Raw genomic sequence first — 25,799 nt, 5'->3', positions numbered from 1 at the left:
AGCGGTCAAAAAGAGACTACAAGCTGCAAACCAAGTATATGCTGCTGTATCCGGCTAGACTGAAAATAATTCCCAAAGGTCGCGTCATTTTCTTCAAAAACCCAGAAGACAAACAGAGATGGATGGACAAGCAGAATTTGCCAACTGAGATGGAAGGCGGAGGGAGGAGGGATGTATAGGCACACTGCGAAGGTTATGGAAACTACAGCGCAGCAGCAGACTGTAATGTTAAGACTTGGGGGCGATTAGATCTCCAGAAGGAAACCTCAGGAATTAGTTGTGGCTAACAGGAGCCAAGAAGTGGGGCCCATTGCAAAGCTGCACAACTTAGAAGTCTCCTACACCTCAGATTGGATTTGTTTGTTTTTCGGATACTAGCAGTTATGGATCCGCTTACTGCACCCACACACCGGGACGAAACCATGGAGCGAAGGCTAGAAGTGGGAATGCCTGAGCACAAGGTATTGAGCTGGGTAGATAGTTGGGAGTTAGCCTATAGGATTGCAAAGTGTAATTGGACTGGTCCATTAGACTACTTGTACATGTCAGAATGTTTCAGTAAGATGGGGGAACTTCCAATAGTATCTTGGAATGTCAGGGGCCTCAGCAATTATATTAGGCATAAAAGAATAATGACTTATTTAAAGCGACAAAAATTTGACATTGCACTCTTGCAAGAAACTAACCTCACAAAAGAGAAGCAGATTGCTCTTACTAAAAAGTGGAGAGGTAAAATGCTTGGTTCGCCATACTTGGCTTTAGATTGGGGCGTAATACTATGGTTAGCACCTTCGGTACCTTTGAGGGTGCTGGAGACTTCCCACGATAAGGAGGGTAGGATGTTTGTATTGCGAGAATGGGTGGAACACAGAGAATTTTGAATCATTAACACATATGCACCCAACCAGGAGAAGGCAGCCTACTTCCGCACGTTCTATCCATTGATAAGCCCGTACAGAGATGGCACACTGATATGGAGTGGGGACTTTAATTGTACGCTCAACCCTACACTGGACAGATCTGATAAGTTCACACACCTGGTCCCCCCGGCCAATGCCCTGAATACATTATTGCAGGCATTTAAACTCTCATATATGGCAGACTGTGCATTGGAGACCCGTGGATATTCGCACTACACTGCTCCCAAGATCTGTACACTAGATTGGATTATATCTTTACAGGAAGAAGACACTGTGGGTGAATTCAAAAAGGTGTTTTACAAGGCACAAGTGTTGCCCGACCATGACCCGGTGGTGGTTACATGGCGGGTTTCTCCCCCAAGAGCATGTATCCCGACATGGAGACTTACAAGTGAGTCTCTTACAGATGGGGCATTCCGGGAACATTTAAGATGGGGTGCAGCAGTACTTTGCACATAATACAGGAAGCGTGGCGTCAGCGGGCACTTAAAGGTGGCGATCCGAGGGATTGGATTTGCAAAGGCGAACAGAGTTCAGGCCACAATAGAGAAGGACATGCGTAATGCAGAAAGCAAACTAGAGGCCATGAACGATTAGACTAGCGGGACGGCTCGTGAGGCCGTTGTCTTGCAGCAGGAATGCCTAGAACACTGGGATACATTAGGCAGGTTGAGTTACAGGAAGTATGTGGAAAGGCCGCACGCTGAAGGAGATAAACCAGGACGCCTGCTAGCCTGGTTATATAGAAGCGAAACTGAGCAGAGCATGATATGTGCTTTTGCAGCAAGGAATGGGGGAGATTTGTGAGACGAAACAGGACATAAACAAATGTTTTTAAGATTTTTATAAATGGCTATATAAGGAAACTTCAGTCACCCCAGAGATAGAGTTAGATGAAGCCTTGGCACTCGTAGATCTTCCAAATCTAGATGCAGAAGCGGTTACAGTCTTGAAGCCACCATATCCAGAGAGTTATTGGAACACGCGATTAGTGGTTTGCCAACAGGGAAGGCCGCAGGGGGGACGGATTACCTTGCGAGTTCTATAAAGAATGGCGGACATTGCTCCCTCGCTGTTGGCAATGCTGAATGAATCGCTAGATAAAGGCATTTTTCCGCTGTCATTACGGTCGATCATTGTCCCATTACTGAAGCCCAACAAACCTGACACTGATTGTGGATCTTACAGACCCCTCTCGCTTCTCAATCGCTTGATGCGGTTAAGGCGTGGCTGCTAAGGTGTTGAAAGGATTCGGCATTGGCCCTACATATATTAGATGCTGTACACCAACCCAGTGGCAAGAGTCAAGATGGGCACCACAGTATCGGAACAATGGGGTTCAAGCAAAGGTACTAAGAAGCCCCTTCCGTGTTCTCCTATGCTATTGATATTGGCCCTAGAGCCACTAGCAGTATACTTACTGAAAGAATATCCGGAGGCAGGCATCAAAATACATGGTTGTACACACTTGATCGCCCTGTATGCCGACGATATGCTTCTTTGCCTACAACACCCAGAGACCAACCTACAGTATGTACTGGATGTGTTCGAGCGCTATGCAGACCTTTCAGGGATTACAATAAATGCACAGAAGTCATGTCTATTCCCCCTGGCAGGGTACAGTGGGAGACACACAAGTGCATTGCCTGAGTTGCCGATCAGATGGGAAATGGACACCTTTAGATACCTGGGAGTAGATATTTTTCATGACCCTAAAGCAGAACACGCACAAAACATGTTCAAGGCGGTGAATAAAAGAGAATTCCATGAAATTCTGTTCGAAGCTGCCGCTTTCAGTAATGGGAAGAACTGCATTGTTGAAAATGGTGGTGCTACCGAGGCTGCTTCACTATATTGCGAATATCCAATATAATATACCCAAAGCCTTCCTCAGGCCATTAAACATTACTTGCCAGAGCTTTCTGTGGCACAATTCAAGATGCAGAATGTCGTCGGAGATATTACAGAGACCATATGAGCAGGGAGGGATAAAAGATCTAACCCTTTCCCAGCTATACAAGTAACTTATGCAAGACTTTTTGGAGGTTCAGATAAACACTGTCGAAGGGTCAGAAGAGTCTGCAGGGAGCCAGGACAGCCAATGTCAATTGAACAAAGTCTAGCTGAGCGGAGGCACTTCTTGAAGCTAGCACAAAGGTCTTGCACAATGTTATATAGAGGTTTTGTAGAAAAAGAATCACTGGTGGGTCACAAGCTGGGTGGCTTGTGAAAAGCAAAGATGCACGCAACTCTGCAAAGGGCACAAATGCAAGTCTCCAGTGAGAGGAAGCAAGCTACACACAACATGAGGTAAGTACCCCAGTTAGAAAGTACCTTAGGTTTGAAGAAGGGTCCAGCTGGCTTCTGTTCCTGTTGTAGTCCTGCAGCTCCTGTTGTTTTGGGCCTCAGTCATGGGGACAAGAGGGAGGACATCTGGGGGCTCCTACCCTACGGTTTGAAGGTCTGCAGCAGCAATGGGCTTACTCCAGAGCAGCGGCACTTCACGGTTTCAGCTTCGCAAATAGCACCACTGCGGTTCTTGGACACCTTGTAGGCTTCCTCTTGCTTCTGGGGTCCAGCACTCTGTTGAGGTGGCTCAGGCTTGGGTTGTCCTGCTTCCAAGGAGTCCTTAGGATGTTCCTGGAGCTCGGGTCCAGCATAAAGGCGATACACTCGTTCCTGGTGTTCCTGTCCCCTGGCACTCGGTTCCAGCAGCAGCAAAGAAGTACTGGCAGCAGGGAGAGGTGTTCCAGTCGAGCTCATCTTGGGGTGAGTTGCTCCCACCAAACCAACGGAACAAGTTGTCCGTTCCAGGCTTCTCTAGTCGATATGAAAATTGGCACTTGAGCACTGCAGCAGGGCTTCACCGGGCAAACCAATGGTCCAGGAGTTCCAGCAACTTCTCTTCCAGTTTCTTTTTTCGGTATTTGCGTCGAGTGATTGACTCTGCCATCCTTGCAAAAGACCTTGCCTTTTAGGCAGGTTTCTCCCATCATTCGCAGCCTAGCTGTCACCCAGCCAATCACCTTTGGGTGTATTCCTGTAACCAAGGAGACTAAGCACAGGGAATTTCAGGAACCTCCCTCACACCTGCCCTGCCAGACACGCTGGAGTCAGAGGCAGGCTTCACCAGTGAATCCTGCCAATGACAAAACGGACAAACAAATCTGGTTTGGTGTGCAGAGTAAAACCTAAGAAAGACCTCCCAAGAAAGAAATGGTGAAAAAAGAAGACCGGGGCTATTTTGACAAAATGGGTACCCATGTGTGCAATACTGCAGCTGAGGATTCAGTCTGCTGTAAAAACACACAATGGTAGGAAAAATAAACCACTGCCACCAACCATTAATTGTAGTGAGGGTAGCATACAAATGTTACAGGAGAAAGACAAAAGGGTATACTAAGTATTCCCCAGCACTCCATATAAGATGGTGTGTGCTGGGTCTACAAAGAGAAAAAGGTAATTAAGATCAATTTCACTTTACGGGTCTTGGAACCAGTAGTTTATCCAAGAGAAGGTATTTAAACCTTAAGAGAAATCCAAAGGACTTCTCTGTGGCACTGCACAGAGGGTGCTGTGAGTCAATACAAAAGGGGATGCCTATGGAGTGTCAGACTCCAAAACCAACTGAAACAGAGTCCAAATCGGATAAAAATACATGAGTGAGTGAGAAAAAGGTCTCACTTACAGCAGGATAAAATTGAAAAGTCCTAAAGTCCACCAAAAGAGCTGGGGGTCTCTAAGGTAGAAGGGAATTAACACAGAAATGAGAATTGTCTCTAACACTGCCCAATCTAGATGGGTCAAGGCTGAATGCCTCCAACTCCTCAGTTACCTTTTTTTTTTTCTTCATCTGCTTCTCACTGAGAGTGAGGTCCTGTTTCCACCCTCCTGGCCATCTGTTGATTTCCTGCACATGTGGAGTTTGTGCCTGGCTGCTGACCATTCCATCAGGTAGGTGCACTTTCTGTTCATTACTACACCTCCAGGGGAATTCTTGAACCTACAAAATCGAAACTGAAAAAAAAGAGAAGAAAAAGAAAAAACCCAAATTTGCATAAAATTGTTGGCAAGGACTGTTTTATTTGGCATTTTCATTGTGCTGCCATTTTTTTGAGTTTTTTAATACCTGGAGCTGCCTTGCTATTTTGAAAGAAAACGTTTTTTCCCACTATTGCCTGCTTATTTGACTGTTTTCTTGGCCCTTCCAAGATGGCCGCCATGGTTTTCTTTGTTGTGTAGGCAGGCTGTGCTGAACCACCTCTCCCTGTGCTGCACTCCCATTGGTTGCTATGTGTTTTCTTCCATCCAATCAGGGTCCGGCAGGCTTCAGCCAGCCCTCTCAGCAAGGCCCACTTCTAAGGCCTTTGTCTGCTCCCTGTCCGCTTCCAGAACGCTAATTGGGGTCCTCCCTGCACCTTAACCACAATGATGCTGCCAACTCACTCCTCTAGGACATCCGGACTACCTTAACCTTGCCGCCTCCAGAACTATGGGTTAGTTCCCTCCTTATGGACTCACTCCTACCGCCTTTGACTATCACTGTTCTTTCTGCTTGTTACTCCCATGTTGTCATCCTGATGCGCAGTGCTTCCTAAAACCCTTTGCTAACATCCGATTCCAAGATTGAAAAGTCAAATCTTACTGTTTTTGCTTTGTTCTAAAAAGTAAAATCTTGCTGTTTTTGCTTTGTGCTAAAAAGTCAAATCTTGCTGCCATTGCGAAATTCTCTGTATTTTGCTTGTATACTGTTTCTTCTCTGTAACGTGCCAGCCCAGTCACCTCACCACTCTCTTTTGTCCCACACCTACCTGCTTTAGCCCCCCCAGTATTTCATCCTCTCCTCGCTTCCACCCCAATGGCGCTTTCTGTTTCTCCTATCTTTTCCAATTGCTTCTCCATTGACTATACTTCCCTTCTCACTAAGCCCGGTAGGAAGAAGTTCAAAAAGGATATCTTGGCTTCTAACCCTGCTCTTCCTATCGCCGACACCTACTCCAATGCTTCCGCCAGACAGACCCTCACCGGCATCCTCTTTGTCGTTCCTTCGCCAGATCTATGGACTCCTCATATGGTCTCTGTGCTCTTCCCTATCTCCTCCTCTCCCATTAATGGTGGCACTCGCTGGGAAGTTCTCATGGCTTCCTTCGACGACTCTAAAGTTATCATTAATGTCTACCTAAATGGCACTGTCATGGTCCAAGGCCCTCAGGCCAATCTCCTCCTCTTTGATAGGCGCTTCCCTCGTCTCATAAATTTCCTCTCATCTCCTGCTGTCCCCTCCTGTCCCCCCTTGGCTACCTTTCCCTCTCTATCCTCCTCCTCCTTTGCCCCTCCTAGGACTCTTTCTCCTCCGCAGGGCGTACCTCTGATCTGTACCCCTCCCTGGAAGGTTTTTAAGGCTGGCAACCTTCTTCATATTGCCACTCTCAACTCTCGCTCTGCTGTCAAACACTCCTCTGACATCTGCCACCTCCTTGAAGAACTAGGCCTTGATGTCCTTGGTCTTATTGAGACATGGTTCACGGCCAGCTCGGTCACGAGCTTTGACACTCTCCTCCCTGATGGCTACAAGATCGTCTCAGCACCCAGATCCTCCCGGTCCGGTGGGGGGGGAGGTAGCCCCGATCTTTCCTGAGTGGATTCCTGCCTCTATCATTCCCGCTCAGACCTACTCCTCTTTTGAATGCCTTGTCTGTAGGCTTTCTCTCTCGCCTACCCATTCTCTTACTGTGGTTACCATCTACTGGCCTCCCGGTCAAATCACCGCATTTCTCTGAGTGGGCAGACCTCTCCTCCTCCCTCCTGGGATCTACCACTCAACTCCTCCTCGGTGACCTCAATATACATTTAGACTCTCCTTGCTCCTCCTCTGTACTCTTTAGTGAGCTCTGCGGCTCCCTCTCCCTGTCCATCCTCCCCTCTGGCCCAACTCACTCTGCAGGGCACACAGCCTCTTTCTAAATCTACCTGCCTCTACTCTCCACCCTCTGCAACTAATCCAGAACAGGACTGCAAGACTTGTCCTTGGCCTCTAGCCCTGGGATAGTATCTCTCCAGCTCTGACATCTCTCCATTGGCTCCCAGTGGATGCAAGGATTAAATTCAAAACCCTCTGCATTGTCCACAAGGCTTTCTGGGGCCTGGGTCCAAAATACCTTCAGCTATCCCTCTGCAAATACCTCCCCTCTCGAGCTCTTCGCTCCTCTACCTCCAACTCCCTCAGGGTCAGTCGTTTTTCAAAGAAACGAGCTTGGGGTAGATCTGTCTTCGGCTGGGGCCTCCCTCTGGAGCAGCCTCCATGCCACTATAAAACTTGAGGAGAACCATCTCCAGTTCCGGAAGCACCTCAAGACCTTCCTCTTTTCTTCTGCCTTTGCTCCCCCTCTTCCCTGCTGATCTGTTCTCTCTTGGCACAGTGAACCTGGCCACCCTCTGTCCTCTGGGCCCAGATACCTGCTCACCCTGCCACCCTCCCACACTGCCTCCGGGCCACCGCTTGCACTGGGGTCTGTATCTGTACCCATACAGTCCCCCACCCCCTTTTTTTCTGCACTTATCAGACCTACCCTGTTTGCTGCCTTAAACCTAGCACTTGCAATTTGCAGGCTGCACTACCACTGTTTGTTGCCTATTATTTATTTATCTGTTTCTCCACTGCTTCGCACTTTCCACTTCTCCCCCCTTCCATGCACTTTTCCCCTCCCCCTCTCCCATGCACTTGCGCGTTCTCAATGTGACTGGGCCTAGTAAAATCGCTGTTTTGTTCTCCCCTGTTCCCCTCCCTTGCCTTGTCACGCTCTGAAACACTTGTGTATGAGTGCGATATAAATAAAATATCAATATCAATTAATATAGATGCTAAAGAGGAGTGGGGCCAGCACGCAGCCTTGCTTGACGCCTCTCTGTGGTAATTGGGTCTGTCAAATCGCCCCCTAGGACCCAGCGTACAGGTGCTTTATTGTCTGATTACAGCTGTTGTATTGGGGTTAGCAGGTTTTGGGGGATGCCTCTGTTGCTCACATCTTGCCACCGAGAGTTTCTAGGGACGCTATCAAAAGCGGTCTTTAAGTCCAAAAAGACTTAGTCTATTAAGGACGGTGTATTTGTCCTGAATTAGATGGAATCGAAAGCTCTGCTCAATTGTGCTACATCCTTTCCGAAACCCAACTTGTAAATGGCAGATTCCAGTTGTGTTTACCCAGTCCTGTAATCGCTCGAGAACAACTGGAAAAAATGTTCCCCACCCCATCATGAAGTGATATGGGGTGGTATTTTTGCTGCCTGAACCCTGTCCCCCTTCTTAAAAATCAGAATTATTTCTGCGTGGTGCCATAACTCTTGGTATCATTCTGCACTCCATTACTACATTAAAAACAGCTTTTATTATGTTTTCCATAAAACGTGTCTCTGTACTGCTGCACGGGTAGACATTTCCTAATGTTATCAAGCACATGGTGCTCAAAATGTTCACAGGGCATGTTTATTACACTAAGTATTTGGCAATCCTGTATGCGCATAGCCCACCCAAAACACCTCCCTGTATTGCTCTGAATACTAAAATGTCATACTCCATATATCTGTATATTGCGCATCAAGGTTTTGACAAAAAAATGTAATATATGTGATTGTATTAGTTACATTTAAAAGATAATCTTCTTGTCTTCATTTCCCTTTCTTTTTGAAGGATTTTCTTTGGTGTCCAGAGGTTAACAACTCTATGAAACATCGCTTTAGTGCCTGGAGTGAGGTTGGTACATGCAGAAAGCTGTTGTGCATGTTAACCATGTTGCATGTTAGAACCTTGATCATGGGTGTTGACTTCCACACCCTGTTTGATGAATCCTATTCTATTCACTTTTTGGTACTTAGAATATTCAAAATATTGATATAATACGGCTTAGGCTTGCCATCCAGCATTTAATGTAGATATTGAGTCTGCCTCTGCATTATCTATATCAAACTGGGCTGGCGGACTCACCCCTTTATCAGGTAGATCGGTAATGTCTTCCTCATCAGTAGAACTCAACTCGTTCCCCCGTTCCCTTTCCTCCTCACCTGAACATGAAGAGTAATTTTATTTTCTTCTCCGCGACGGACTAACAACGGAGTGAGGGGAAAAGCCAAACGGCGTACAAACCCCTCCGGAGTACTGGAGCAAGCAGAAAAACCGAAACAGGAGCAACTCGGTGAAGCACAATCAGGCGATCCAAGGCAAGGTGAGTATGAGAGTGTACAAAGAGGGGCAAGCTCCGTAGAGAATGGAGCAGAGCGAATGACAGCAAGGAAAAGGAACCGACCGGTGAACACAACCGGGGGAGGGAAAACTGGAAAGGCTGAGAGGAGGAGGTAAGCAAGGGGAAAGAGAGCAAGGGCATGGAAGAACAGAACAGCATGGGCAGAGCACCGCCAAGGAGAAAACTATAGAGGAGCGTGAGCAACAGAGGGAAATCCGAAGTGGCAACGCGGCGAGCCGCCTAGCGTGTGGATGTAAATACGCGTAGGCGGCGGCCATGTTGAAAAAGACTAGAAGGTTGGTGCTGTCAGGGAAAAGACGTGACGGCACAATTTAATGGCGGCCCAGCTTCCACCTCTTCCACAGCCGCCAGCGCCCAGCGGTCGTGACAATCTAAGATACTTGATTTGAACATCCACACTTAAAACAGTCTGCATGTAGGAATGAAGACATTATTATTCCAACCTAATATGGACCTGGCCATCTCAACGTGCTTGTCTTGTACAACAAGTATACAAGGTTAACAATGCTAGGCAGATAATCAAATAGGCAGGTTTTCTTTTTTTTTCCGGAAACTCCCATATTGTCATTGTATTCTAATTCACTGATCTGTGTGTTCCAGGAATATTTTGTTTTTTCTGACGGTTTCCTTCCAAATCTGCATATGTGAGATCCTAAGAGCTTGAGCAGGAATGCTGTTGGAAATTTGCTTTCTAACCATCAGGACTTAACCCATACAGGGTTTTGCGATTAATGGACACAAGCTTGAACTAATACCTTATTGCTGTAGAGAGTCAATGTAAATAGCCACACAAGGGCAATACTTTGCCTATTACTCCTAGCTTTTTTCCCATACTCGTGATATGGCATCCCAGGAAAAGGGATGGGACTGGATCATGGTGTAGAACCGCATTCTAGTTTATAAACAAGAGAGGGTACCAGCAATGATGCGCATGTACGCACTCCATGTGATCTTCCCTCACGCATGCTTCTAGCTTCACCTGCTAATCCTTTTCTATGTTGGACTTGAAGGGAGCATTATCAAGCAACTTCTAAGAGCTTTATTGCACTATCCTAGATTGTAAACTCCCCTTTTGGCCTTTTTCTCACTTGCCTCTATGTTCAGCGTTCACATATGCTTAAGATCTTCACAGAATCAGAACCATATGCCCTTTGTCTGACTATTTTTGGGGCAACAGCATGCTCAGTGAAAGTTTCTTTGCGTTCTTTTTTTCTTCAGTTTCCATGGGACGAGATATTCTGGTGAACTCCGCCAGCGGACTTCAGTAGTTTCATCACCATCAAGAAAGTGAGAAAATTGCCTTTGTTTTCGAGGGCTGCCGGGTGAGGCGACTAGTTTTCATACCTCACCAGTCCCATAGGGCTTATCTGAATCCTCCAGTTACTGGCATTCAAACTAAGACTCTACTATGATCTTACACTAGGTACAGCCCCGAGTGCTTGTTTCGGCAGCCTCACAATGGCTTGTGCTGATATATCGGTGCTTACCCGGCAGGCTTACATGGAACCTGTGCATAAGCCAACTTCTATCCTCAAGCTTTTGGACTGTGATTCGACACTGCCTAATGCCTTTTTCTACAAGTGCACCTACCTGTACAGCTCTTGGGCTCCAGTTGAATATGCCCTCTACGAGGATGGCAGAACGTAGGCATAAGCAGTCTGACTCTTTATCCAAGAAGTCACTATTGGTTTGGTCAGCAGAGACTTTACTGCCTAAACCGACACTAAACTGCCTATGACTCATGCTTACATTGGTTTGCAGAATTCTAACCAGAGTGAAAGGTTCCATAACGTGCACCATGCATAATTGCTAGGGTTTTGCACTTCTGTGTTCAAATAAAAATCAAATGTTGCTTGCATTTACTTGAAATAGCAGAAGATAATGGGGTGCTCGGTTTGCTACCAGCGTGGCTCTAAAATAACCAGTACCTCTTAGGAGGAAGGCCAAAGCGATTCCAAAGCTCTTGCAAGACATAGAGCCTGACTTCAAATATGTATTTATCATCTCAAAATGTTCGTCCCTAGTCTCTTCCCAGTTGATTAATTGTTGTTAAGCCACACTTCCCAAAAAATGCAAAAGTATTAAAGTGTCAGGTTGGTCTCTCCAGCCCCACTGTTTTCTGTAATTTCTAAAGGCAACGAAAATAGTTTCCAGAATAATTTATTGTAACTGATTTAAAAGTAGTGTGGAGGGTCAGAAGGAGACAGACTATATTTTTCAATCTGCAACAAGATTTTATTAAAAAATAAGAAAAATGCCCCGCTTTCCCTGAGCTATGGGTTTCCCATCCTAAAAAAACTAACTAGGTTGCTCGTCATCAGTTGTGAAGTCTAAATAATAGTCTGCCCTCCGTCCAAAAACTAAACTACTCTGACCCTACCACTAATGCAAACAACTCGTCCAGAAGACTCCCTTTTCCTGGGACTACTTCCTCAGGAAGTTCTTCTCAATAAAAGTTCTTAAGATAGTTCTTGGTGATCAACTTCAACAGTTTGTTCAGCTCACTTAGGGGACTTTTCCAACTCCCTGGTTTCACAAACTTCTAGCTTTTCAAGATCCTCTTTACAGATGCTCCTTTTCCTGGAGTTACTTTCAATCTTTATTTCTCACATATACTTGAATGTTTCTCTTTCTCTGATGCCCAATTTATATCTTGAGAATGATAAATAACTAACTTATGGTCACAGTTCTCAATTCTGTTATTCTCCAGCATGGGGTCTGGCATGGATTCACATGCTCATGAATGTTCCCAGTTGTTGGGCTGGGAATCCTCGGTAAAATGGAAACTGCTCATCTTCTCTATAACCAATCACTGTCCTTTGGGTCATAGTGCCCCCAGCCAATGACAATCGTCTCCATAAGCTCCATCCCTGGTGGCCATCTTCAGATTTTTACAGCACATTTCAGTGTTTGGAGTTCTCTTGCGTTTCTACTCGAGACTTTGGCTATTTTGCTATTTTTCTTTTTCAGTCCTCTCCTCGTCGACTGTTGCGGTTGACTACCGGCAGTGGGACCTGTTGTTAAGGGGACTTCTCATTTCTGTGCTAATTCCCTTCAACCTTAGAGACCCCCAGCTCTTTTGCTGGACTTTAGGACTTTTAATTTTAAGTGAAACCATTCTTTCACTCTCTCATGTGTTTTGACCTGATTTGGATTATGTGTTTTCACTGTTTTTGGAGTCTGACAAACTCCATAGGCATCTACTTAGTGTATGGTGACACACAGCACCTTCAGGTTACTCTCACTACTTTAAATGGCTGGAGGCAGTGGTTTAATTTTCCTACCATTGCGCTTTTCTACCGCAGGCTGAATCCTCAACTGCAGTACAGCACCCATGGGTGACGATTTCGTCAAAATAGCCCCTAGTCTTCTTTTTTCACCATTTTCTGTTGTTGAGGTCTTTCTTGGGTTTTACTATGTGTGTTGAGGCAGGATTGAAGCCCGCCTCAGGCTCCAGTGTGTCTGGAAATGAGGGAGGTTCCAGAAACTCCCCTGTCCTTTTTCTCTAGGAGTGACTGAATGCAACCAGTCCTGATTGGCTGGCTGGCTACCCTGCTGTGTGATTGACAGCCTAAGCTGTGCATGAATGGGAGAAACTTGTTTAAAAGCAAGGGTTTGGCACTAGAGGTGGAGTCGACCACTGTGAGAAATACCCGATGAAGAAACCGTGAACGTAGCTTGCTGCTTCCTCCTGCACCTTTGAATTGCCCGGTGAAGCCCTGCTGATGTGCTGTAACTCTTTTAAATTCGACAGAGAAGCTCGGGAATGGATGTTAGGGAGAATTCTCTCTTTAGGCTGAATTTCCTAACCTAGTGAGTCCCCCAGCAGCTTTGCTGGATTTCTGGAGTTTGTTTTTTTCTCCTGCCAAGACACCCCACCATAGACTCCATACGCTGGGACTGACTACTGTCTCCCAGGGCATGTAAAGTCACCATTGGCTTTTCTAGTCCCAAATTATTAACAGAAACCAGTATAAACCATCATATTGTGGACGTACTGGTCGGGGCAATTCGATTGCCCCGGGGTCTGTTAGTCGAGGGGGCACATCTCCGTCCCCCCTGATCGATTTTTGGCTGGTGGCAGTGGATACTACTTTTTATATTCGACCGCGAATATATCCCTATGGGATTTTCCCATTGTTCGAGGCTACCAACTTTAATTATTTAATTCTCATAGCCTCGAACATACTGCCGGTTTATTTGGTTTATTTAATTAATATTAATTCGCCGGTTGGTATTTTTTGCCAGGACTCGATTCTAAAATGGTGTTTGTGTTCTCTTCTGTGACTCCAACCCAAGTCGAGCCCTTTGTTCCACTTTTTGGCGGGCTTCTCCACAGAAGCCTCCAAAAGTGGTGCCACTCTGTCTGGGTACCACGGGGGGTGTTGGAGGGGGTTTTGGCACCCTGGACTGAGTTACCTTGGTAACTCAAGTCGCACTCTTGTGTGATTGGCCCACCACTTAGCATGTTTGATTGACAGCTAGGCTGAGTGAATGGGGGTGTGCTGCATAAAAGCAGGGCTTTGGGGGCTGGAACTTCAGAAGTCGCCACAGGACCTGAGAATCCGACGAGGGAGAAGCTGAGCCGAACTACCACCACGACACCACCGGTGGAGCCCTGCGGAACCGACTCACCACTTCCCGACGACAGAGAAGATCTCCCGGCTGGAGAGGCTTCGTCCCCTGACTGGTGGGCACAACCAGTTTACCTTCTTCTCTTCGCACCCCAGACCGGCTTGTGGTCGAATTGCCCGTGCCAAGCACCTCGGCAACTGGATAGCCACTTACCACTGGACCGCGAATCAAAGGGCCGCTCTTTTTACCTGAGAAACTCCGTGGCTGGTTTCTTCCCTGGCAGTGCAACGGACTCCTGTCTTCCTCCCCGACGAGATCCTCTCTTCCCCTGGACGAAGCACCGACTTGCATCCGCTGCCAGGAACAACCGCCCCCGCTGGAGTATTCTCACCACTTTAAGGTACCGTGTCCGCCAGGCCTCCCTTTCTAAAGATTGCTACAAGGTAATAATAACCCCTTAACCTTCTGGACTGGGCTGGCCGCCTTGACCCTCTAACTGGTCCCTTTCTTGGGTCCAACTCCTTTTTGAACCGTTACAAGACTTTTGTGCACTGCAACCATGTGACCTTGGACCCATTTCGTTTTGATCCTCTTAAAGCGGATCCAGCCTACTGACTCTAAACTCACGGTGTTACTTTGCCTTCCTCTATTGTGTTCGTGAAAAAGTGTTGGGATCTGTTTCAATCTATTCTCTGATTTTCTCTCCCTTTTAAAAAAGAATTATTAGAGTGCCATCTACGTTAAGCGCTCACTGCTGTCTGAAAATAAGTGGGGCTTTACTTAAGACTTGTCTAATATTCTTCTAAGGGAGTGTATATCTTTTAGTGAACGTGTTTTTGAATTGCTTACTATTAGTGCCTGTGTGTTTTTCTAGATGTGGTTTTAAATAAATAATTATCTCTCTTTTACACCAAGCCCTGGTCAGTGTTTACTTCTTCTATTGTGTTCTTTTGACCTATTGTGAATACTCTGTACACTGCCTAACTCTTCTTGAGAGAAGTCTGACTGCTCAGCCACAGCTACCAAGTGAATCTGTGTGGTACAGGCTGCTACCAAGTGGGTTTAGTGCCAAACACCTGTAGTCCTAAATCTTTTGCAGTGGTCCCAGAGGGAACTGCACAGGTTTCTGCCTAACAAGGAACCACTTCTTCCCTTGGGTTAGTGGGACCAAGTAACCATGAGATTAACTCCACTGGACCATCTTCCCTGACTGGCTGTATTTCTTTGCTGCTGCAAAAACCGAGTGCCAGGGGTCAAGAAATCCATAGTCGAGCGCAATGTCTGAAATCGGCCCAGAAACTCCAGGAGTCTCTGAAGCACCCTCCAGAAGCAGGACGACCAGGGCTTGAGTCCCCTCACCAGAGTGCAGGACCCAAGGAGTGAAGGAAGCCCAACTGCTAAATTGAAAAGATCCTGTAGCTGCCGATGACATCCGAACTACCGCACCAAGAGCCCTCCAGACGTCCTTCCTCTTGTCCCCATGACTGAGGCTCAGGAACATGGGGTCTGCACCACTGTAACGGAACAGAATCCAGCTGGCCTACTCTTATTCAAAATAGAGGTACTATTTAGACTTGGGGTACTTACCTCATTGTCTTAGAGCTGTGCTTTGTCAGTTGGGAATTGCAGTGGCTAACCTTTAGAGTTGATTCCAACTCTCCTTTACACATGCTTACCAGCTCTTTTTATTTATTTTATTTGACACTTCTATAGCGCACAAAACACTGAGGTATCTTGTGACCCTACAAGTGATTTTCTAACAAATTCTCTAACTTTGATTCTAAGAAGTGCCTCAGATCCGTAGACTGTTTCAAATTGACTATGGCAGTCCTTCCTCCCTGCAGACCCTTCTAGCCCATTGACTTTGACATTGTTTGTCCCTCATAGGTGGTATCTTGCTTTAGACTGTTATTGCTGGGAAAGGCCTAGATACCATTGGAAGAATTAGGTGTCCTCACATATACTGAGAACCTGTTTAACATTTTTCCTTCCCTAAACCTTCTGCAACCTCAGAATCTGCAAAGTATAACTAGTGTGATACATAAATGCCATTACTGTCCTTCTGATTGAAGTCACCTCAGTGTGTTGGAATTGGGTAAGAAGCATATCCAAAGAGTATCCACTAACTTGTTTTGATTCTGAAAAGTATTTTTTAAAGTATATTTACATTGTTACTTGAATTGCCTTTTTTTAAAGAATGCTTATTTAAAGAAATTGATGTTAATTAAATAACTATTTATAACTAAAACCTTGAAGTGTTACTTGGCTACTTGTATTTACGGATTTCATTGCTACAGCCCACATCTACCCCTCTTGAGATAGGCCTGGCTGCTCAGTCACACTGCCAACTTGTGCAGTACAGACCTATACCAAAAAGTGGGTTCCCTGAACCAAGCAGATAAGTGTTGTGTAGTCTCACACAGTGTGACCGCACCAATACTTAACTAATGCCCGTTTTCGGCAAACATCGAGTTCCATTGTCTGATCTTCTCTCCGAGTTTCGGGAGGCATAGGCTTGGGCCTACGTCTCACCTCGTCTATGTCAGAGGCCGGCAAGAGAAGTCTTTTCAGGGCCTGCAAATCCTGGGGCCTGAAGAAAGTTTGTCTAGGATCAGCACCTCACGTGTCTGTATTGTCTGCATCCAGACCACGATGAAGACCGATGTGAGATCTGCACTGGGTTCCCGGCAAAGACCAACCGAGATCGCTATTGCAGGTTTATGGCTTGGCTGAAGGAGGAGAGGGCCTCTGACACGGCCCCTGGATGCATTCATGCCTCGTCGAGGACCGGCCCGTACCATTAGCGTGCTCCCTCTGAGAAAAAGAGGTTGAGGTCCTTTGAGGATGCCCTTTCCCAGGGGATCCAAAGGAAGGTAAAGCACCACAGAGCCAATCCCATGAATGTCGCTGTTGCTGCGGGATCTAGTTTGGGAAGGACCCACTGCCCATCTCCATCGCTATCTACGGTGAGCCTGTCGGTTGGTGGGGTGCCTTCTGCGAGGAAGCCCCTGACCACCTCCCAACATAAGTCCTCTTCCAAGGACATGTCTTCCAGAGAGAGACCTGCTGGAGACTCGTCGACAACTTCGTCTTCCAAGACTGCTTCCTCGTCGACGGCCCCTTCGACAACCAAAGCACTGTCGACAAATACATGATCTACAACCGCCTCTTCGACGACCACCATTACTTCATCATCGAGAGGCCCTGGGGACGACCATTGTTTCTACTGTCGCAACTACTACGACACCAAGGTTGGCTCTGCCTCTGAGGCCTCCGTCTGCTGCTGCTCCAGTCACCACTTCAGCCCCAGACAATGTCAACTTTACAGGTTCCCATCGTCCCCTCATTCCCGAAGGATCACAGCAGACTGAGGATTTGCTTCCTCCGACGGACTTCCTTCTGAGACCTGTGAGGATGTTTACCCCCAGTGCTTGTGGGGTCCCCAAGGAGGTGGTCTCAGATTTATAGTAACTCTGAGGATGAGCATGTGCCTGAGGGCTACTACTCAGACCATGAAGGGGGCCGGGTGCCCATATTCCACCAGGGTTCTCCACGCCAGGAGCCGGAACAGCCTTTTGCCCCTCCCAGGAGGTTCAGTCCTTACCCTTTGCGGTTTGCTCCATTTGCTCCTCAGCCAGCACCCAGAGACATGTCGTTGGCTGTCCTCACCACCTTTCATACCTTGCTGTCAGAAATCCAGCAAAGACTGCCCGCTGCCCCGGTGCCGCACACGGCCCTTCTAGGGCCCTAACTAGGAGCTCGTCCAGGCTGAGTCCACCTTGGCTAAAGAGTCTGCCTAGCCCTATCAGGCGAAAGGCCCTTCCGGACCAAAGCGTCAGCCGACAATGCCACATAGGAGCCACCACGTACTGATACTGGTACGGACACAGCGGCTACCCATACGGACGAGTATGAGGATTATTTTACGACTTACAGAGGACCTCTGGGCACTGACGAGCCTGCCAGGTCTTCGCCATAGGACGAGATTGGCTCATTCCATGCCATGATCTCCAGAGTGGCCAAGCTGTTCAGCCTGGTGCCGGAGATGAAGAAAAAAGATGGGTTTCTCATTCAGCAATGTGATTCCTTCGAGGAAGACAGTCATGTCTGTTAGTTGCTGGATGTCTTCTGGGAGGAAGGTTTGACGCTGATGAAGACACGAAGTACCACGCCCTCCAAGAGAGACAGGCTGGAAAAGAAGTATAGGGTCCCGCACTCGACTCCCAGGCGCCTGAGGTCCTAGCCTTCTCCGGATTTGGTGGTGTTGGCCGCCGCAGGAAACACTCCTTTTTAAAAATGTAATGTTAATTTTAATTTTATTAAATTGTTATACAACTTTACAAATATAAAATTAATTTCATTCTTTCATAATATAATCTTGTTAAGAACACACACAAAAAAGGATTAATCAATGTAGTAAAATCAGTAAAAGAAAATGTACACATCTTATAACAGTCATGACATTTTTCATATCTTGAAATCTCAAACAATTCAAAAACATATTATTGACTTTGTTACTCCTCTATCATAACTATAAACCATAGCTCATGTATTGTTCTTATAATATTATGTAGACATGACTCATTTGGACAACAGTTATCTATTGCCTTAAGACCGGTAGATTTGAGTAATTTCATTAATTCCAATTTTTATCAGATAACCGATAATCAGCAAGTTCAATTATATCTGTTGTGCATTGCACATTATAGCCCACATAGTTTCTTGATTAAGTCACTTAAAATATCTCATAAAGGATTTAGCCTTAATTTGCTAAGCTCTTTACATTCAGCATGATATGCATCAACGTTTCTGGTTCTAAGTAATTTTTACAAAATTTGCAACTGTTTGCCACCTTGTCTGCATCCCATCTAGCCTTCACTGCTCTAGTTGTAATTAAATCAAATGTAAATCTCATTATATCTGTCCGGTATTGGATGTTCGGATGTTTTTGCATATATTTGGGAATCTCATTCAGTTTTTTTTAGGGGGTAATAACCTTTTTTGAAACTTTTATATCTCTCACATTCATTCCTTGTTTTAATCCAATCATACATCCAGTACTTTTTAAGCTTTCACTGGATTATTTATGAATAGTCTTTCAATAATTCCCATTTCTGCCATAATTTCTCTACACCTTGTTTTCCATTTGTTGATCAAGTCTGTCCCAATTTTCTGTGAAAGCCTGTGAAATGATACCAATCATCGTGTTTTTTTTATCGTTCCTCCATTTTGCACTGTTCAACGAATTCCAATTTGCAAACGCTTTAAGTGAGGTGAGACCCAATTCATGACGTATTACTGCCATCGGGAAACTTTAAGGCAGTTTCAGAATCATCTTCCAATACAGACCCTCCAGATACACACATTGAGGCTACTTAGTGGTCATCTTGCTGAGGGTCCATATGTAATGGTCGGAATTACTTTTCGTCTATAGTATGTGATGATGGCTTTGCTCGAGAATTTTCCATATTTTTGTTGTATTAGCTTGACTTGAGATTGTAGCATAATCATCTTTGTCTGAAGTTCTTCTTTATAAGGCATCTCAGACTGTCAATATTTATTCCCAGATATGTGTACTGTTTAACAATCCGGACAGACTCTCTGGCAATGTGCCATCGCTTACCCAATTTGTTTTTGCAATTTTGCCTTTTACCGATAATGAGTATATTTGATTTAGTAGAGATAATCTGAAGGTTATCTTTTGCATGCATTTCCAAAGCCTCTAACATTCTACTTAACCTAATTGGCGTTACGTCTGCAATTAATAAATCGTCCGCATATAACAGATACTTGACTACTTTTTGATTGAGTCTCAGTGGAAAGCATCTATCCCTATTAAGGTAATTATTAATGTTTCTAATATAGAAATTGAAGAAAATAGATGCTAACAAACATCCCTGTTTCAATCCGATATTAGTTTCTATTGCTTCAGTTAACAGTCCTTCTCTATCAAGCTTAACTGTTCCCATATATAGTTGTTGAATTGCATTAAGTAGATATACCGGGCATCCTGCGAGTTGTCATTTATCCCACAACTTTGGTCTCGACACCGTATTGAAGGCTTGTTTGTAATCAACAAATGCCATGTGCAGGGGCGTTTTTCTATCTATTTCTATTCAAGGCTTTTACTGTATGAAGGCTGGGAGCGGTTCCCACACCTTCTATAAAGTCTGCCTGAATCGCATCTAGCAAGTTGCTCTCCTTCAGCCATTTTTTCAAGTCAGACAATATAATCTTGGCGTAAATCTTACCTGCCACGTCCATCAAAGCTGAAGGTCTGTCATTCTGGGGGTTCATTAGATCACCTTTCTTAAAAACTGGAAAAATTATGACTGTTTCCAGGAGTTGGATATCTGCCCTGTTCTATGTACTTCTCGATATATCTGATGCAGTATCACTGACCACTTTTCTGGGTGCAGTTTAAGAGTTGCATTCGAAATACCATCCAGCCCTGGGGCCTTGGAATTGCTCAGTCTTCTAATTATGGATTCTTTTTCTTTTATCTCAATCGTTAGTTGATTTTCTTTTAATTTGTATGCAATTGGAATCTCTTGTATTTCTGTTTTTGTTGTAGAGCTTCACCCACCCCTCTTCACCAATAGCATTTATTACGTGCAAGGTTGTGTCACTCTACGCTCCGTCCTTTAATAAGGACCATATCTGTGCTCTAGACTTACTGACAAGTGCACTCAACATACACTCACTTTCATCTTGAATTTTAAGAAGCCGCTATTGTTTAATGAAATTTCTATATCTTGTTTTTATTATTGCAGATTATTGTTTATAGTCATTGCTATTCTTAGCCATGATATTTCTGATGTATTTCCTCCTTTCCTTTTTTTTCTTTATAATAGGGTCAAATGGTGTTATCCTGTTTGCAGAACAATGATTTCACTTATCTAGTGTCTTCAATTGATGCAGCACATCTACATATTGTCCTAATGGAAATTATCCACTTTGTCCACTGTCCATTTGATGCGATAGAGTCCCTGATTTATATTTAATGCATGATTATAGTATTTTGGAGCCTCCTGTATTTCCATACTGTATGTTGTAACTAATATATTGTAGAAACTACGTTAAAGTTCATGACTTTTTCTAGTGTTTGTCTAGACACAAAAGCAGTCAATGATGGCTGTCTTTTGGTCTCTCTTCCATGTCGTTCCAGGTGGAACATCCCCTTGAATACAGTCGATTAGCATTATCATGTTCCGGTCTTTCATCTTTTCCTGTTATTTTTATGCTCGCTTTGTGAAACGTTTTTACCCATTCGTCACACAGTGGATATATAAATCTCCAGCTATTAGTATCATATGAATAGTCTTGTCTGTTTCAATTTCATCTAATTGTCTATTAACTAATCCCATAAATGTATCATCTGTAATATCTGCGGGATTCCAATAGGCATTCATAATTGCCATTGCGTACAATGAATTTTGTGTTTCGTAGCTAAGTGATTGTAATCCAGGATAGGGATATTTCCACTGTTGGGTTTCCTGGCGAGTTCATTTTTAATGCACCTATTAGTCCCATCATGGGTCTACCTTTAGGCTGCTGTATGGCTGGTACCCAGCAAATTTGGCGGTTTGGCCAGACCCGGTCATTGTTGATCCAGGTCTCTTGAAGTAGAATTAAGTCATAATTATCCAATATATTCAAATTGACCAGTTGCATCAAGTGCGAAAAACCTCTAGTATTCCAGATAGCAATTCTGAAACTAGAGTTTCTACCTTGGCCCATATGCTACTCATGCAACTTGTTTGGTCTCGGCTCTTGATTTTGACAGCTACGACCATTTAACTGGTCTAACATCCGCCTCTGAGTGTTTCTTCTTTGTAATAGATCTCTCATTGTAAGCTGCCTTTAGTACCTTGGCAGTTTATCAGTAATGTTCAATTGTATCATTGAAACATACTGGATGTTCCGGTTTGTCCCTTGCAACTTGTCTACCGGTTGTGTTCCTCTCTTTCGTTGTTTGTTTCTTTATTTCAATCTCGAATACCCATGCACTTATGTTTTCTCTTTCGGACCATATAAGCTGTCTGTCAGTCAGTGAAGGTACATATATTATCGCTGTGTCTAAACTTTGTTTCTAATGATGGTAATCGTTTCTATGTCTCGCGATCTCATTGCACAGAGAAGTTTGATGGTGTGAAAAAATTCTAACAAAATGGACCTATTTGGATATGGATCTCTGTCCTCTATCAATCATTCTTATAATGAAGTGTTCATTTGTTTAAATCTCTGTCACTCTGTTTTCCATCCTCTCTAGTTTGTAAATTGTGTCTATTAACTTCTTTTTCACGGATACCAGGTGTATTTCTACCGTTTTCATTTATGTTGTTTAATCTTCCTCAGGCGTTCTTTCATTGATTCTACATTTAGATCTTTTTTGTGCCGTGGTCTGAAACTGACCAGCCTCGAGCTGAATGTTGGGGATTACCAGTTCAAGGCTCTCTGCAGAGACCATCCCAATCCGAGAACACTCTGAGTCGAGGCTTTTCAGTGTCTGAGTGTGTAGTTAGATTCAGCAAAATGCTTATGTTTCCATCTTGCTCTTTATCAGTTAGTGCACACCGATTGTGTACTGTCTCTGATTCTACATCATTTTCTGTCCTATATTCAGTTTCTTTCCTCTTTTGTGTTTTGTCTTTTGTTTCTTTAATTCTCTTGTTGTGTTGGGGCGTATTTAAGGCTTTTATAAATTTGCATTTTTCAGATTGTTGGTTCGTTTTTTAAAGTGCTGGCTGATTTATTGTTTTTCATTTGTTTGCATCTCCCCCCCCCCCCACCTTTCGTTCATAGAACATATCATATATCTGTACATTTACCAAAGAGGTGCTGTAATCTATCTCAATCACGCTCTGTTCATCTTCAACGCAAGGTGTGCAAATCTCATCCGGTTTTGCAACATCCTCACCTATAGTTGGAAAATGATGGATGCAAGTTGTCTCAACATCGTAGTTGCGTCCTTCTGACTCCTTGTTATAGAGAATTCTCAGAAATGTGCTAATTCCCTCCACCTTAGAGACCCCCAGCAACTTTGCAGGATTTTGAGGACTTTATTTTTTTAACCTGGAGAGAGTGAGACACTTTTCCCTACTCTCTCATGTATTTTAATGTGATTTTTGAACACTGTGTTTCTTTTGGTTGTGGAGTCTGACAACTCCATAGGCATCATATTTTACATTGTGTCACACAGCGCCTTCAGTGCAGTGACACACGGAAGTCTTCCATATTTCCCAAAGGTTTAAATACCTTCTCTGGGATAAACTACAGTTTCTCAGAGCATTAAAGTGAAAATGACTTTACCTACATTTATACATTTCTAGACCCAGCACACACTATCTTACAATAGGGTGCTGGAAGGGTTACTTAGTATCCCCTTTGTCTAGCTTCTCATGTAACAATTTTATGTTACCCTTTCCTCGATGAATGGCTGGTGGCAGTGGTTTATGTTTAACTATCGTGTTGTGCATTTACCGCAGGCTGCATTCGCAGCTGCAGTAAAGCACCCAATGGCGCCATTTTTGTCAAAATGGCCGGTCTTCCTTTTTTGCTATTTCTTTGTGGAAAGGTCCTTCTTGAGATTTACTCTGCGCGCCAAACCCTGTGTCCCTTTGTTCGCTTTGCCTTTGGTGGGATTCACGAGTGAATCCCGCCTATGGCTCCAGGATGTCTGGGTTGGGCAGGAAGTGAGGGAGGTGCCTGAAACTCCCTGTGCTTAGTCTCCTAGGAGGCCCAAATGGACTCTGTAATGATTGGCGGGCTGACAGTCCGGCAAGGACAGCCTCCCTGCTGGGTGACTCACAGCTAGATTGTAAGGAATCGGAGAGAACTGAATAAAAGGCGAGGCATTTGGTTTGGAAGGCAGAGTGGACTACTGGATGAAGCAACTGAAGAAGAACATGAAGAGGACGTTATGCTGCAACTCCTGGACCGTTGGTTTGTCCGGTGAAGCCCTGCTGCTGTGCTGAAACTCCAAATCCGTATCGACATAGAAGCCCCTACAAGGACGACTACTCCCCTTGAGTTGGTGGGACCAATCAACTCCAAACAAAATAAGCCACCTGGACATTCTCTCGGAGCTGTTTGACTTTCCACAGAATTGCTGCTGGAAACCAAAAACACCAAACCGAAACTCCCCTCCATCTTGGTGTCATCAGGAGCTTACGGCTTATCCTTGCTCTCATTCCCTCCCAAACAATTTCCCTAGTTTCTTTCCTTAATTCCCTGAAGAACTCTGGGGGCACTCGCAAGGGGATCGCCTGAAAGAGGTAGAGCAACCTTGGTAGCAAGATCATTTTTACCGCTGCCATCTTGCCCATCCATGAGACCCTTTGACTCTGCCATCCCTGGTAATCCTGCCTGATTGCCCTTAGTGTGGGTGGATAGTTTGCTGCATACCACTCCAATAAGGACAAGGTGATTTTGACCCCCAGGTATTTGATCCCGGCCGGGCTCCACTGGAATAAGGATGCTGTTTTCAGCTTCCTGGCCCTCTCCTTCCCCAACATTAAGTTCATCAGTTCAGATTTGCACAGGTTAACTTTCAGGCCCGATACTTCACTGAATCTAGCCAATAGGTTCCCACATGCTTCTATTGAGTCCTTGGGGTTCGTGAGGGATATTAGCATGTTGTCAGCAAATGCTGATGCTTTGTGCTGCACCCCTCTGAAGGGGATCCCCTGTATCTTCTTCTCCTCCCTTATTGCCTTAAGTAAGGGTTCGAGATATAGTGCATAGAGGAGGAGAGAAAGTGGGCACCTCTGCTTAGTGCCTCTACCCAGTTCAACTAAGCGAGACATGGAGCCGTTCACTGCCAAGCGCACCTTATGGTTCCTGTAGTTTGCTTGAACCATTTTAAGAAACTCGTTCCCCAGCCCTCATGCCCATTTTCTCCATCACTTTAAATAAAAGTATCCACTCCACCTGGCTGAAGGCTTTCTCTGCGTCTAATGCTAATAGAACCGCTGGAGTGGCTGTTTTTTGGGCTTTTTTCACCTACTGCGCCAACCTCCTTATATTGTCTACCTAGCACAAAACCTGACTGGTCTGGGTGTACCAGCGTAGGAAGCAGTGCTTCTATTCTTTTCACCAGGATTTTTATGTTTATTTTTGCGTCTATGTTAATAAGCGTGATGGTCCTATATGGGGAAAACTCTAAGGGGTCTTCATGGGTTTTTTGGATGAGTGTGATTTTGGCTTCTTCCATTGTTGCGCTAATGGATTCCGAGGTTTTAAATGTATTGAACAACTGCACTAGGTGAGGGCTTAATATATGGGCATAGATCTTATAAAAGGCAGCTGTATAACAGTCAGGGGCCGGGGCCTTGTTCCGGGGCAGACCCACAATCGCCCTGTGTACTTCTTCCTACCCTAGGTGTTCCTGTTCCTCTATGGGGACTCTGGGTAGTGGTATGATCTCCAAGAAGTCTTCCTGCTTCTGAGTTTGTGGGTTCTGCGATGTATACAGGAGCTTATAGTATCTGGCCAGACGTTCCTGTATTTCCTCCGTTCGGGTGAGTCGCTGTCCCCCTTTGTCCCTTACCGCCACTATGGTATTTTGCCCCTGGGTTTCTCTCAGTAACTTAGCTAGGAGGGTATCAGCCTTGTTTGCTTTGGCGTAATATTTCTTCCTCATGACTAGCATAGCGCTTTCTGCCTTTTTAGTCCTCAATAGCTCCAGTTGTCCCACCGCCGCCCTGTATTCCCTCAGTGATTTTCTTGTTGGCGAGTCGGCTACCTTTTGACGTGCTTCCTCCACCTCCCCTATGAGTTGGTCTTCCAGTACCCTAATCTGTTTCTCCCTTTGGGCCTTGTGTGCAATGAATTCCCCTCTTATAGTGGCCTTAAAAGCATCCCATATTGTGTTAGCGCTAGTCTCCAAGCTTTTGTTCTCCTCGAAAAAAACCCTAGTCTTATCCCCTATTTCCTCCCTCCTCACTGGGTCTCACAGTATCTCCAACGGGAGCTTCCATTTCCAAATAACTGACTTTGGCATGTTCACCTTCATTGTTAACACCTTGTGGTCCGCAATCCCCAG

General features: G+C 45.0%; 1 protein-coding gene across 3 annotated transcripts in view; it reads left to right on the top strand.

The window, feature by feature from the left end:
• The window catches only part of CASD1 (CAS1 domain containing 1), an 895,825-nt gene that overhangs the window by 239,316 nt on the left and 630,710 nt on the right, over positions 1 to 25,799 (top strand). For 2 of the 3 annotated variants that reach the window (XM_069648572.1, XM_069648574.1), the window contains exon 5: positions 8,608 to 8,670. The exons of the other annotated variant lie outside the window; for it this stretch is intronic. In XM_069648572.1, the coding sequence (XP_069504673.1) occupies positions 8,608 to 8,670 (63 nt within the window). The remainder of the gene's footprint in view (positions 1 to 8,607; positions 8,671 to 25,799) is intronic. 3 annotated transcript variants of the gene reach the window in all.

Source organism: Ambystoma mexicanum, chromosome 2q (genome assembly GCF_040938575.1).
Source record: "Ambystoma mexicanum isolate Mex_15411 chromosome 2q, UKY_AmexF1_1, whole genome shotgun sequence".
NCBI classification, from domain to species: domain Eukaryota; kingdom Metazoa; phylum Chordata; class Amphibia; order Caudata; family Ambystomatidae; genus Ambystoma; species Ambystoma mexicanum.
Note: the sequence above shows the minus strand (reverse complement) of the source record. Positions and strands in the feature narration are given on the sequence as shown.